This window comes from Protopterus annectens, chromosome 9.part0 (genome assembly GCF_019279795.1).
Source record: "Protopterus annectens isolate FY-2018-M chromosome 9.part0, PAN1.0, whole genome shotgun sequence".
NCBI classification, from domain to species: domain Eukaryota; kingdom Metazoa; phylum Chordata; order Ceratodontiformes; family Protopteridae; genus Protopterus; species Protopterus annectens.
The window spans coordinates 622,462,639-622,478,956 of record NC_056743.1 but is presented as its reverse complement, the minus strand read 5'-3'; the positions used below and the strand labels follow the sequence as shown (position 1 = coordinate 622,478,956).

The following is a 16,318-nucleotide window of genomic DNA, read 5'->3' as shown; positions in this document are numbered from 1 at the left end:
CACCCTGGCAAATCTTTAGTCCTTACAGAAAATCTGAACCTCTATTTCTCTATTTGGGAACAGACAATGGATTATGAAATGATTCCTTATGCCTACAGATGGCAATGGAAGTCTCTTGCTCCTTTTCAAGGGATTCATCCTCATCTGTCAGATCAAACTCCTCTTTTCCCTCCTGTCATTCAGTGCCATCTCATTCAGGGAGTGATAAGAGCAGTCCCTCCTCTTCAGCTAGGTGAAAGGTTTTATTCAAGAATGTTTATGTGCCAAAGCAAAAAGATTCATGGAGACGAGTTCCAGATCTCTCCTTTCTAAAGCAGTTTGTGATAGTGCCCAAGTTTAAAATGTGATCTCTACCCAAATTGTTACTTCTCATTCCCTTTTTGAGTTTCCCCGTGATCTTAGATTTAAAAGATGCTTATCATCGCATTCACTTAGCTAAAGATTTCAGATGTGTCTTAAGGTTTTCTGTATCTGGATCACACTTTCAGTTCTCCACATTATTCTTTTGGACTATCCATTGCTCCAACGCTATTTGCAAAGTGTCTAGCTCCGGTGATAGACTATGCAGACTGCAAGGTATTCACATTTTCCTTGTTTAGACAACTTGCTTATCTTTGCAGAGTCATTTTCATAGTCTCCTTTGGGTGATCTTGGTAATAGAGAAGGGTTCAAGAAGAACATACAAAATGTTCTTGTTTAAAACCCTCTCACAAGATTGATTTCTGAGGGTATCTCATAGATACTTCTGTTCAAAGATCTTTTCTTCCACAAGAAAAAAGTAGATCTGCATCTAGATTTTTTCACTCCAACATGTGTCTCATGAAGGGGATTTATAAAGATTCCAAGTCTCATAGCATCTATGATTCTCAGGATTACTCTGTATGGTCACAACATCAACATCCCTGTAACATTCCAGATTCCAGTTTTGGGGTCTATGAGAAGGAAAACATCTTTCATGCAGATACGAAATTTGCTAGAATCCAGGTCTTCTCATTTTTTTCCCTTCCAGCTCCAGCACAGCCTGTAATAACAAACACATCAGGCTTTACTTGGGAATTAGTGTCTAGAGGGATAAAAAGAAAAAAAACAGATCAAAACACAAATATAGAAGATGTTTTGGCTCTTAAAACTGCTGTTAACACTCTCAGTCATCTGTATTCTCCAGAATAGTTGCAAGCACGTTTACAAAGAACACCACAGTGATGTAGTGCATAAGCAAACGGCGGACCAGATTCTAGCCTATGTGCAGACCATCTGTGGTAGCCTGGGATATAGCTTTTCAGTAAAATTTCTCTCTGCTGGCATGCTTCATATCACTAGAGTAATATTTTGTGGTGGACAAGCTGAGTAGGATCAAGACAGACTCTCACAAATGGAAACTGAATCAGGGGATCTTCCAATAATTGATCCATCTATGGGGAAGAGCTCAGATAGAGATTTGTGACTCCAGTCACAACAATCAGTTGGCAAAGTGCTTCTCCAGGATTCCACGCAAGAAGACATGGAAAACATCTGCTTTTTCTTTTTCTTTTCCTCTGACTGGAGTGTTCTTATATGCCTTTCAGCCTTTTGCACTAATATCTCGGATCATTCTGAAAATTCTGAAGGACTCTCACTAAAGGCCAGTGTAGTGATTTCCTTCTGGCCCAGTCAACAATGGCTCTCCCTTTTACTGTAAATGGTCAGGGACAACTACCATAAGCTTGCTCAAAGACTGAACATATGTACACAAGGCAAGTGGTCATGGATACATCCCAGCTCTAAACAACTGCAATACACTGCCTAGCTGACAAAATCATTATACATTTTAGGCACCTATTTTCTGACAGCATGTATCAGGTATTAAAGGAGGCAAGAAAACCTGCTACTAGAAAATCATATATTAGTAAATGGAAAAGTTTTTCTACTTCATGCCAAGACAAGAACCAATACTCTTTCAGGGCTAGTATTTCTCTGGTTCTACATTATTTGTGTAGTTACTATCCCCTGGCCTATCTTCCTCATCTATCAAGGTTTTGTCGCCATTTCAGCATGTCTATCCATGGATCTCTCCCTCTTTCAATAAAATCCAGTGGGATCATTTTTTTAAAGGGGTGAAGCATATCAAGCTTCATAGGAAATGTGTATCTCCTCCTTGGGATCTTATCACTCCATTTGGAGCAGGTCATCAGGCTGACTTGAGGCACATAACATGTTAAATAGTGTTACTGGTTGTTATAACTTCTGCATGAAGGGAATTTGAGTTGCAGTCTCTTATGGTGGATCAGTGTTAGCTCATTTTTCACAAGGACTGGGCTTTCTTAAGAACTAATCCTTTATTTATGCATAACGTTGCATACAAGTTTACTTTGTGCCAAGCCATCCATCACCATGTCTTCTTTACAGAACCTAAAAATGTGGGAGAGATGTTCCATCATACCTTGGATGTCCAAAGACAGCTAAGGTACTATATTGACAAAACTAAATCTTTTAGGAATCCTGACTAGTTGTTCATTTGTTATAAAGGTAAGAAAGAAAGACAAACTGTGTCAAGACTGTTTCTGAATAGTTGTCTTATGCTATTACCTTTTGTTATACTCACCACAACAAAGCAATTCCAGGTGGGTTCAAGGTTCACTCCATCAGGGCCTAGTCTTCATTAGTGTCTGTTGGAAAGGGTTGGATACTAGAAGTATTACAGAAGCAGCAACCGGATCCTCTGTATATACCTTAAGAAAGCACTGCAAACTAGATGTCTTCCCCTGGTCTAGGACAGGCTTAGTGTGGACTGTTCTCCAGGGGCATCTGGTCCTTCACCTTTCATCCTCCCAGTCAAGTTTAAGCTGTGGTAGTCTAATCATATTGCGAAGACTACTGCAACATGATAAGTATGATGAATGTAATACAATTGTATAAGAAAGCTAACTATAGCAGTTGATGTTTGAATGATCACTGCTGCAGTAGCAGCTCCCCTCCCTCCATTTCCTTTATTTTAGTATGTTTTGTTGCCAGGGTAAGGACTTCTAATTTTATTTTCCTGTCATTGACCTATTCAGAGCTCTAGCCTACCTCTCTCAACTGGCATGAAAGCTCTGAAGAGCTTGGCATGCAAACCACTCTTTTTTCTTCAGCTCAGCTCAAGGTAATAGTTTGGGCACATGGAAGTTGCCCTTGAGGCTTGAGAGTCTGGCAAGCTATTACATCCTTAACAGGAAATAATCCATATAGCTAAGGTTACTACAACAATGATCATTCAAACACCTATGGCCATAGTAAGTTTTCTTGTACAACTGTACTATCTAGTACCCTTGGGGATGGGCTAGTAGTGATGACCTGACTTGGGGAAGCCTCTAGGTGAGTATGCAGGAGTGCACCCTCATGACAAGAAGTATTGTGAGCTACCCCTGTGGTGCAATTAGCTTTTTTTCCTGTCAGGATGCCAGCAAAAGGATAGTTCCCCACTGTTTTCCTGTGAGATGGTGCATCCAGATTTATTTCACCATAGCACGACTGTGGGAATAAATGTGCTCTGTTCCAACAGTGGAGTCTAGATGTCTAGCAATTACAGGAAAAATATGATATAAAAATACCAGTTGTCATAAGAGTTGGCAACAGGCCTGGTATACAGTGCCAAGCTTCACAAAGTTCAATTACCTTGCTGTTATACATTGCCAATCCTTTTTAGTATAATATTACACAGTTTTCTGTGCAGTTCCAATTTTTACTTTTTATTTCATTTTAATAATCTTTTGACTGTGTAAGTGAATTGGTCCATCTTCAACATTTTCAGACACAGACCAGGCCAGAAAGGTAACAATAATTGCAGTATATTTGAACCTATTAAAGTAGTTAGCCAACAGTCATGTTTTTGTTAATCGAGAGGAACTGGAGTATATGGAGATTCTCCATGCAGACATTAAAAGAACATACAAACATTACACAGTGACCAGAGGTCAGGAATAAATCCTGGAATCTGGATAAAAGAGGTAGTGATCTGAAATATTGAACTACCTTGAATCCTAACTTGATCCTGAAAATATCAGCTAATAATGAACATCAACAAAACAATTTTGTGGATTCTCCAGTGTCTTTTTATACACAGCCTAAGTAAACATGACCTGTCGTGGCATTCATTTGATGCTTAACCATGTTAATTATAGGGTATGGTGGCACACATTTCAGTGCACATTTCATTTTATTTTGCAGTCAGCTATCCCTATAGTGAAGTGGAAGTATACAAAACCAAATGCAGATATTTTCAGCAGAAATAAGTGCTGCAGTCAAGTTAACAATTCACTTTCAATAAAACATACAGAATGCCATATTAAGCTGAATTAAATGTAATTGTTTTTTTAAACAAGAAAATGAACTGTAACTGTGGCTGATGCTTCCAGTAAAATATTAAAGATATATTAAAGACTGAAACTTATTATTTAAATGTGCAGTAATTTGCAATGTTTAATGTTTACTATTCCTTGAAATTCTACTAAGGGTTAATGAATGCTTCATTATGCAGACTTCCCCCAGTGGAAAAGGGATAACTTTGCATTCAAGCCAAAGAAAAATGGGAAATACCACCCGTGATTCTTTTAAATAGAAAGTGACTATTAGTCGAGTTATTTTCTGCTTTGCTGGTAAAGTAGGTATGAATGGACTATATTCCTGGAGTGAGCTCACACTGGATAATCGATTGCTTGAGAAATTATGCATCTGCTGTTTAGACTTACAAGTCAGAAGCAGATAGAAAATCAAGTGAATATTTAGGTATTTGTAGTGATAGACCCAAATCAGCTATTTCTTAGAATTCTTCTTCATGCTGTCTGTTTACAACCCATTTTTGTGCAAGTTTAAAGCTGATTGTATATTTAATTTTACAAAGTGCATTGCTTAATATTATTTATGCTAAGAAAATAATTGTATTACTTAATTCTAAATGCTTATGATGGGTATTTATTATTTATTAGCTTAAATGCATGTGCATTGAACTAAGTAAATTCCTGTTACCATCTGCCTTTTAAAGAATGACTGTTTTTAACTATAGCCACCAATCATATACATTATTGTTAACTTATTTCAGGAGTGGGTAGTAACTTTGTTTTTTATGTGTTAAAGTGGTTTAGCTGAGGCATAGTCATCACAGAGGCAGTAAAGACAGTGTAATACTTGAAAGATATAATTAACCCTTCCTGAAAACCATCGTGTAGATGTTTTGATGTAAAATAATTTTTGATGAGTTTCAGTTATGGTTTGGAAAACTACACAGGAAGGCATTGGTTTCATTCCGAGTTGGACAAAATCCTGAAGAGCCAGAGACCATAATTCTGATCTGCAGGTATACAGTGTAAAAGATATTTGGGTGCAGCAGGTTTGAGACAAAGAGACTGGGTAAACATAAATGTTATGATTTACTGTTGGATTGATACTTTCTGAAAAATATTGGATGATATCACCATGATCAAGATTAAATGATTTTTTTTTAATGTGTGAGTATTAAAAGTGATTTTGTGCAGCTCCAGTGGTACTGAGCTTTATCTGGGATCTGAAAAAAAAAATAAAAGGATAAACATTTGATGGAGTTATTTTATGACCCAAATGAAAGTGTTTATCCAGTAAAGCAGCAGAAAAGACAGAGAAGAGCTGTCATGTTTAGGTGTCTTCATTTCGAGATTTTAAAGTCCTAAGCTTACAAAAAGGAAAAATAAATATATAAAGTAATCATTGCTGCTTACGTTCTCATCAGTAACTTAAACACATTTAAACTCTATTTATCTGCTTTTTATCTTTACTGGTTTGCCCTCGCTGTAACTCCAGAGTTGGTTGGTGGGGGTAGTCTTCTGTTGTAGTTTCTTTTAACAATTTCAAAAAAAAAAAAAACATTGTATTAAAATTTACCATCAACATTTCTGAGGCTTGTTCTTTATGCATACATTTTGGACATTTTTTTTGGCAGTTTTGTTGCTTTTCTGTACACTTTCAGAAAAATAAGTCAAACTCTCTTCTCCTTTTATCACAGTTCGAGTTTAAAGAAATAGGACATTTATGCAGGGTTATGGACTGTGTTGCTTTAATGGTTAGATAACTGACTCGTGGGAAGTTTAGGGGATCAGGTCATGAACCACCAGACAGGTGATATTGGGCAGGATTCATGAATGCCTACACTAAGTGTACACCATTCTCAGTGAATATACAGCAGAAGCATAACTCCCACCTTCTTCCTCCTAATTTTTAGTTTTCCTACTGATTTTCCTGAAACCTTAAATATTGATGGGGTTCATAAAGGTTCATAGGTTGGTACTAGGCTATCGGCCCTAAGGCCTAGACAATCCTAGCCATAACAATTCCCTGTACTGTTACTACAAAGTGTAAGCTATGTATACACTTAGTATAATCCTTCTGAGTGAACAGACAGCACAAAAATGTGTCAGAGATGTTCTTGAATACAGATTGTGTACTCTTAGTGTAGGTGTTCATGAATCCAGCCAATAGAGTGAGAAGGTCTGACAAAGAAGCATAACATATAAATACATTCACATCATTCTTTTTTTTTTTTATTTTTATATTTTATTTGGATCTTTGTTAGATTATGACACCACAGGTAGAATTGGGAACATCAGAAGATCTGAGTCTCTGAAAGAGAGAAATGTAACACATGAATACTTTCATTGACCATTTTTGTATGCAAACATGCACTGACTACGATGCTTATAAAACTGAAATTGCTAATGTAAAAATGTGTTCATAAAATTATAGTTCATTTAACATAAACTACAAGCACTCCTTTATGTGTAGTTTAATGACACAAATACTCACACTTTAAGATTTTAATGATGCACTTTTATTTTTCTTTCTCCTGATTTTATTATTTTGATTATTTTTGCACAGTTTACTATAATCATGAAAGAGGCTGAAGGAATTTGCAATTCTGCTACTTCATCAAAGGGAATTAAGCAGGAACTGACTCTAGGACCTAAGTCTGCAAAAGCTGTGTATTTCTCTGTGGTACCCATGAAAGTGGGTAATATTCCCATACACATTTTGGCCTACGATAGTACATTTGGGATCAATGATGGGATTTTAAAGACTCTTCGAGTTGTTGTAAGTACAGTTTTTATAAATGATATTTTTAAAGCAGCACTGTTTGATTGCTAGCAAAATAAATAAACAATAAAACTGCTTTTGGCTATATTAAGATTTTTTTTAATTTATAATGCTCTTTGTCAGTTCTGTTATTATTAACTCTGGAGTAACCATCTTGGCCTACTTACAAATGTACATGTAAGGAGTTGAGGCTTTTCAGGGTCAGTGGCCTGGAAGGTAGCACACTTTGCTTGAAAGCAATGAAGATCAGAAGGCTAAAATTCCTACACCCCCACTAGGTACTTGGATTCATGATTCATTACTGAGTCTGACCTGGGCATGAAGGGGCATTTGTACTTTGAGGTACTAACTTTGTGAAGAGGCATTACACAGAGGTAATTTCTGCTTAATTTGGTGGTTGATTAAGTAAATGAGTCTGTGTGCAGAGACATTTTCGTTGAAGCTTAAAAGCTTCAAATAACATAAAATCTTAAATACAGAAATCTCTCTGAAATTTTACGTAAATATACAATATTTGCCCTTTCTCCTCTTTTCTACATTTTGTAAATTTTATACAAATAAATGGAAGATAATAACATTATCATGTTTGCATAGTTCTATTGCTCCTCATTTCCGCACTTGTGGGATTTGGACAGGTTCCTAACTTCAGTGACTCTTTCATCCCCACTTAATCTCTTTCAATCTGTAAATCTCTATGCATAACTCAAACTTATCCACCACTTTTACTACACCAATGATTTGCAAATGTGTTACTGATCAATTTTCCTGACTAAATCCATAATATTATATTTGCTTTTTACTTATGACTGTTTTTGTATTAATATCTTAGGTGCTAGTGTTTAAATTTGTTACAACTGCTGTTTACTTATCTGTACTGTATTAAGTTTATACCCTTATTTTTTATTTTTTGTTTTCTTTATCTCTTACTGCAGTTCCTCCTGTCTGAAAATGTGCTCTGCTCAGTATGGCTGATCTGGTCAGCAAGTTCTACTTAAAGAAATGCATAAATAAAAACACCATAGCTTTTAAACATGACCTGCATCAGAATTCTTAGGTGGAATGAGCATTAGTTTTAATAACAAAATGTCATATTAACATGTGCTGCACAACTATTTATAGTTGTTTTAGAAAACTGACTTTGAAAGAAAGAAAGAACAAATAGGGGAAGTACTCTGGGTAGATATAGGTCTTTAATAACTGCTCCACTGTCACTTTGCCTCTGTCTCCCTATAATACCCAAATGGTCAAACTAACACTTTCTGGAGAATGGACTAAGGAGTAAGGTAACAGTTCATTCCTAAGTAATTTACTACATCATTAAGTTAGACATGATCACATAGCTACACCTTTAACAGTGGCAGTCTTTTTAATGAGTATTGTAACTTAGTCACATGCAGAGTGATCACTGCACTCTATTCTGCTTCTCGCCTGCAGTCTTTTTAATGAGTCTTGTAACTTAGTCACATACGCAGCAATGACTGCACTCTATTCTGCTTCTCACCTGCAGTCTTTTTAATGAGTCTTGTAACCTAGTCACATGCACAGCGATGACTGCACTCTATTCTGCTTCTCGCCTGCAGTCTTTTTAATGAGTCTTGTAACTTAGTCACATGCAGAGCGATGACTACACTCTATTCTGCTTCCGGCTTGCAGGGCTAGTTATGTGTGCAGCCTTGTATCGTTCAAGCTTATGGTGCTTGAAAGGAAACCCACACAGAGTTCTATTGTTATAATATATTTTAAATACTGTACTGAATTTGTGGTGTTTAATGATGTAATTATGCAGCTTTAATATGAGAAAAAAATTTAAATTAAGTAAAAAGTTTTTTTACTTATTTAATTTAAAAGGTTTTCTCATATTTCAGTGTTTCTGTTACTCCCAGTTTACCACAAGTATTCCTCAATCACCCTTCTCTACTACTACTATTCTGTTATCTTTTTCTTCTGCCTAATCATTTCATTTTAATCTCTCATCATGTGTTTTCCCAAACGTCAGACTTGTACACTTTACCTGCCTAGTACTGAACTAACAGCCACAAAAAAATAAAAAAATCAAGAATTCCTAATATAGTCTTGTCAGTCTCATTGCATGTGATCTTATTTGCCTCTGAAAAATACTGCTAATCTGTCCTCCTCTATTATATGGCCTGGCCCTCCCAAATGTCTTATAATTTAGTATCATTATATTTTGCTTCCCTGTCACCCACTGCCCAAAACTTTATGAAGATGAAGTCAGTGCTGTCCGTCATGCCATCCATAATTCCTGTATGGAACCCACACATGTTAGCTTTCAGTGCTTTTTGTATTGTTACGCATTATATATTAATCCTCCTTTAATAAGTTTCTATAGTTCTGTGTGTGCCTCTTACCCTTGTCCCTGTTTTATACTCCTTCTCTTACATGACACTTCTGTTTCTGCCTCATTTTTACATTTACATTTGTCTTCTCTTCTGGTTTGCTATGCATCTTTCTCTTGTCCTTTCTTGCACCTTCACCTTTGTACTCTCTCTCTCTTACTGACTGTTCCTTTCACATTTGCCTTCTGACATTTTTCATCCTTATCTAAACATAGTTGGTTATGATATAAGGCCCCATCTGCCTGAGTTGATGGCAGCTCAGGTGGATGTAAAAGAAGCCATGGCATTTATCAAAAAGAGTAGGGGTTGTTTATTATTCAAAAAATGGTAACCATTTGAAATGTCCGGACCCGCTAGAGTGAGTCCTGAAATTAGGCCAGTAAACGGGCTTACATATACTACGTCTGAAATGCTATTTTTTTCACGATATTCCCTTTTCTCCAAGGTATGGCAATCTTTGAGTTGGTATCTATAAGTTCTGGGGGTGTGGGATGCTGGGGGGAGTGTCCCCCACAAAAAGAAGCTTTAAGGAGAAGAGCAATTTTCAAGATTTGCTGTTCTCAGAGTATTCAATTTTTTATTTTGCTTTTTGGCACTTGACATTTTGACTGCCAACATTTCAGTAGGAAACCTCAAAAATTCATAGGTACAGCTTGCATATTTACATATTTTCATATTCACAAACATATACACATTCGCATTTTTACAAAAGAACCTTCACACAGAGTTCACATTTTATTCATAGAGTCATAGCTTTATTGTTGTATACTAGGCTAATGACCACCAGGGCATTTATAAGTGTAGCTGTGCAATTCAACGCAGTTGTGTCCCTATGTACCATGGGCATTTATTAGAAGGGGGTATGTAAGGAAGATTCTAGAGGTTATGTGGGGGGTATGTTAGTTTGGGCATTACTGTGTGCCTCTCTTTATTGCAGAGATTAGGATCAAACCCAGGGTGAATTTCTGATTTCCCATCCATTGGTCAAAGTTACATTTACATAGGGTTAGGGATGGGCTCTGCTTCACATGGATGGAGAGCCTGTTCCAGAGCATGGGGATCCTCTGAGACACATATCTGTCTCACCATTATGTCTTATTTATGTCACAAGCAAAATTTAAATCCTTGGACCTAGTGGTTCTGGTGCTGTTCATTTTGTGGATGTGGAAAAAGCCCATCAGAGCTGGATCTTAGGATGCCTTGCATGCCAGGCATAGATCACCTCTCAGTAACATGTGGGAGATGGAATATAGAGATAGAGTTTTAAGGAGATCTGTAGAGGACAATGAACATCAACAAAACCATAGAGAACAATATGTTTATATCCTGGATTCTACTGGTAAGGAGCCTTATGTTCTCAATGATGGGTCTGATAAGGGCTGAACAAAGTGGCATGATGACTTCCTTGGACCTGAATTCCATGCCCTTACTTATAAGTTGGGTGACACAGAATGATTTTCTTACTACCTTGACCACATGTTGGTCAAAGGCCAGATTACTGTCTACATATGTTCCTAGTTCCTTAACTACTGGGTCAACTCTTAGTGCTGTCTTGTTAAAGGAGCAATTATCTTAGGTAGTCATTTTCCCAAAAGGCTCTATAATGCATTTCTTTGCATTTAGTTTTAGTTTGTGACTTTTTCACCAGTCATTGTTCTCTGTTAGATCCTCTTGTACATGTTGGTCAAAGGCCAGATTACTGTCTACATATGTTCCTAGTTCCCTAACTACTGGGTCAACTCTTAGTGCTGTCTTGTTAAAGGAGCAATTATCTTAGGTAGTCGTTTTCCCAAAAGGCTCTATAATGCATTTCTTTGCATTTAGTTTTAGTTTGTGACTTCTCACCAGTCATTGTTCTCTGTTAGATCCTCTTGTAAGATTTTTGTGTCATGGGGGAATCTATGATAGCTCGTAATTTGCAGTCTTTGTAAACTTGGTCAGTCAAAGGCCCTTGACATTAGCCTTTATCCCCAAGAAGTAGATGTGAAATAGGAGCAGTCCCAGCACAGAGCCCTGAAATATCCTGCTGGTGACCAGTCTCTTAGTGGAGATGTTATTGCCAATCCTGACTTTCTGGGTCCTGCCTGTGAGCCAGCTAACAATCCAGTGAGTTATATAGGGGTTTATGCCCAGTTAAGTAAGTTTGCCAACTTACCTGAGTGGGGTATTGTATCCAATGCCTTAGACATGTCCAGGTAGGTGGTATGCACCACTTTCCATTGCCTTAGTGACCTCCTCAAAGAAGTCCAGCAGTTTTATTAAATATGGTTTTCTCTTGACATGATAATTTGTTCCATGGCTTTGCATATTAAATTGCATGTTAAATTAGTCAGACTAACAGGTTTGTAGTTTCCAGGGTCGGCTGACACTCCACCTTTGTGAAGTCAGATGACCATTGCCATCCTCAATTCTTGTGGTACAAGGTCTGTTTTGAGGTTATAGTTGAAAAATGACCCAGTGCTATTTAAGAGGCATCCTGGGACACTGTCAGGCTCCATTGAGGATGTGTGTTTGGCCAAAGTAAGTGCATCCAGGTCCTGGTCTCTATTAATAATTTTGGGGGGGTATGCTTGTAGGTATTTCATGGAGGTGGGGGGGAGTGGGGGGTGATGTTTCAGATGAATTTGTCAGCTAGTGAATTTATGTTGCTCTGCTCAGTGAAGGTGGCCCCATTGATCATCAGTCGGCATACTGATGTGTGCTGCCTTTAAGGTTTCGGACATAGCTGTAACCTTGTGGTTGTCTTTAGCCTGTGAGGCTATCTTGACCTTGTAATTTGCCTTGTTGGACTAAATTAGCCCTCTCTGCTTCCTGGTTAGTTTATTTAGAGAGCCTCTGTCATTATGGGAGTTACAATTTCTTATTTTAGCCATGACTTTTTTTTTCCCTTTTGTTATACACCCTATTAAGGTTAGGATTCCACCAGTATGATTTATTTTTAGAATTGATTGTACAGGATTTCTTTAACAATTCTGCACAAGTTTTTGTGAACATGGGGTTGGGAGGGGCACTAAACTTTGATAAACTATCACTAAATAGGGTGTAGTTTGCTTTGGAATAGTTCCTAACTGTTACAGGGTTTTGTGGGGTTACAGAGTTGATTTTTAATTTATTGAATATTTTCCATTCCAAGATTTCTTCTATAACTATAATCTAATCTTCCTCACAATACCTGATAAAATCAACTTTTTGTTCAGCAATAATTCATTTGTTCAAGCAATCCAAAATGGACCAAATGATATAAACCATTTTATCCATTTTTTTCAACATAGTCCTCACTCTTCCCTCTAGAATACTCCTATAATATTATATCCATATTAATGTTTTCAATGCTATATATGTTTTAAAGATTTTTTCTGCACACAACACAATATCTTCCATATGTTCTGCACTTTCACAGTGTAATAAAGCATGACTTGAAGTCTCTTCCTGTTTGAAAAAATAATATAACCTTTCTGGTTGTACTTTATAGAGGGTCTATATTAGAACATCGAAGTTTCAAAACTTCGAATGTTCTAATATCGACCCCTATTCAGCAAAAGCTGAAAACATTGAACATACAGAACAGCAAATTTTTTCCTAGGGAAAAAAATTGCTGTTCCAAAACAATTACACACAACACAAGCACACCAAACAAACAGCAATCCACACACATACACCTAAAATCTTACACTTAACCCTACACTAAACTATACACACACCACTAACTATCCACTTACCTTAACCCAAACCCTAACACTAAGGTCTGTCACTATCGCACACTCACCTCACCCGCGCCCTAACCATAACTCACCTACCCTGCCCCAACCCTCACGTCCACACAATCGCACACTTACCTGACCTGTGCCCTAACCCTAACTCACCTAACTCACCCTAACCCTCACATCCACACAATCGCACACATACCTAACCTGCGCCCTAACTCACCTAACCCGCTCTAACCCTCACATCCACACAATCGCACATATACCTAACCCGCACCCTAACTAACCTAACCCATACTCAGTCGCACACTTGCCTGAACCCGACCCATAACTTTCCACCACAGCACTGAAAATACCGAAGCAACAGAAATGGACAACCAAATTCTTTCCCTAGGAAAAAATTTGGTTTTCTATTGCTTCGATATTTTCAACTTTGGCTGAATAAGGGTCAATATTAGAACATTAAAAGTTCTGAAACTTCGATGTTCTAATATAAACCCTTTATAGACTATACTTCCTTTAATAGTTTTTATATTGACAACTCCATAAGAAAGCATAACACATTTTAATATCCCTACATCCTAGTTTTCTCTTCCCATTTGCTCTTATCATTTCTCTCTCTAAACCATCCCATGGAATAAAAAATAACAATTTTGCATTAAACTGTCATATACACCCACTCCTATTTTTCTTTACATTATTAATATCTATTTCCCATTTAAATAGCTTTTCTTGATAACTATTTAATATTTCCAAATTTTTCCTTTTTCTTTTGCTATTTAATCATTCCCTAAAAATAACAATACTTAAAATTATTGGTTTCAGAATAACATTTCCTTTCTTATTTTGTCTTGCCATCAAACACCAATAGAAATTCAATGATCCTGCATAAACAACTGAATTAATTAGTCCTACCCTCCTTGATTTTTATCAAAAAATCCCTCTCTTAACTAGGTTCAATGTTGGCCCCAAAATTATATCACCTACTACCTACAAAACTTCTTTTTAATTATTCTCTTCTGGTACTGTATGCTTACTCACCAAATAAACCAAGTTAATCACAACAACTGAATTGATTAGTTTCTTTCTTCTTAAAAGACATGCTAAAAACTGTGCATGCATTTACAATTTCTTTTAACTCCTCAGTCAAAGTCTGCCATTGTCTGCCTATCACCTATGAGTTCCTGAAACTTATATCTCACAAGGATACCCCTTGTATATTAAACTATATACTTTAATTTTTAGTTTCTCCCCTGAACCTTTATTCTGCTCTTTACTTAGTTCCAGACCTACCATTGCAACATATTATTTAAAATAATCAACTCTTATCTCACCCATTCTCTATCATTAGTAATCACTATAATGTTGTCTGCATAAGATAAAAAAATAGGCATTTTAATCCTGCCTTGCACATAATAGGCTGCACCTACCAATCTATTACACAACCCTCCAGCATATACATTCATAAATACAGTAAACAAAATACTGCTCATTAGACAGCTTTACCTCATAAACTCACTTAGCCTACCATGCATACCGTAATTCTTCCATATTAATTTCCTTTTCCAATTCATTTTTACACAGTCAATTAATTTCCTTAACATTCTACTCCTCTGCTTGTGTGTTTTCCTTTTAAAATATGTCATAAACAAAATTCTTAGCTATTCTCGTAAGTGCTTCTTGTTTGAATAGAATTCCCCCTCCATTAGCATACATTGTTTCCATTTCTTTCTCTTATATTAACATGTTTCCTAACAATGGGCAAACCTCTTTTTTATCCTTTTAAGGAATAAACAGCTTAACTTTGTCATTACTTTTTTGTATAATTCTTTTTCTTTCTCATTTATTTTTTTACTTTCTTTTACTACATCAATTTAAAGTTTATTCATTATTTCAACATACTCTTCTTATTTACCTTTCTCTATCGTCTATCTATATTGTAATATATTTTCACATTTTCTTTTTTATACAACCCTTCAGTATGTTCAATTTTCATAATATTTTCTCATCCTATAATTTTTTTTCTAATTTTAGAATACTCTTCTCGGTAAAGTCCCCTGTTAACCATTTTATTTCTTTCCCTTTTTATAACATCTTCATTATCATCTATTAAAGATCATATTGTTTTTATGATAAAAAAATCTGCAATTTTCATACTTCCCATAATTTCTTTCATATCTTTTGGACATAAAACAATCTATTTCTGTTCTGAATATCACTTCTTACTAAGTCCAGTCTCACTTTTCTCCTAATATCAAACCATTACATTTCAAAATCTTAATATCCTGAGTTAGCTATTTTGCTTTCTTAAACCACAGCTATAATATCCTAATTATTGACATATTCACAGTAACAGACTTTTTAATCTCTTCAAACATTTTCTTCTCAGTTATATTTGTGTATGCACAAACAAGATACAATCTTAACTATTCTTTCTCTTTTCCTTATATCACAAAGTCAAACTTTATGGTATAACAACTATGTCCATTATTTTGACTTCCTCACTCTTTAACATAACTATAATTTCTGAGCACACTTGATTCCCCAAAGACCAGAATATCTTTTCCCTGTATTCCTCAAAAATTTTCTTTAACTTTTCTTCTGATACATTTTGTATCTAACAAACAAATAGTACATATGTTCATTTTTCTATATGATTCATGCCCCCTTATCTAATTTCTAATGCAGTTTCATGTACTGCTAAAACTTAAATATTATAGTGTTCATTTTTTCATCTTTTTAATTCCAAGATATATGTTTCTTTTTCTTCTTCTTACTCATCCCAGATAGACTTTACCTTTTCTGGTTTAGTCACTTGTTCTGTCTCCATATCACCCCCTTCTCACTCATCACTTCTTAGTACTTAATACTTAAGTTTTATGAATTCTTCAATATTTTTTCTGTTATAATTTCAATAGTTTATATTGTATCTTTATTCACCACTGCTTCATTTTATTCTTCAGTTCTTTTTCCCATTTCTTCTCATCTATAATATCTTTTTCAGATGGATTTTAATTTGATGATTATATTTCCTCCTCTATAGACTTTCTTTCTCTAATAAGAGGCAGTCCACCCAAAATTACCTGTATCTTTACATTTCCTGCACCTAGGTATATATGTCATACATGTATGGCCTGCTTCCCCACACTAACTATATTTTTTCTTTATATCCTCTTGCAC

At 36.0% G+C, this 16,318-nt stretch overlaps 1 protein-coding gene across 2 annotated transcripts in view; it reads left to right on the top strand.

Moving 5' to 3' along the window:
* Positions 1-16,318, top strand: part of C4B (complement C4B (Chido blood group)) — an 876,141-nt gene that overhangs the window by 419,887 nt on the left and 439,936 nt on the right. For both annotated transcript variants that reach the window (XM_044083184.1, XM_044083183.1), the window contains exon 21: positions 6,862-7,074. In XM_044083184.1, the coding sequence (XP_043939119.1) occupies positions 6,862-7,074 (213 nt within the window). The remainder of the gene's footprint in view (positions 1-6,861; positions 7,075-16,318) is intronic.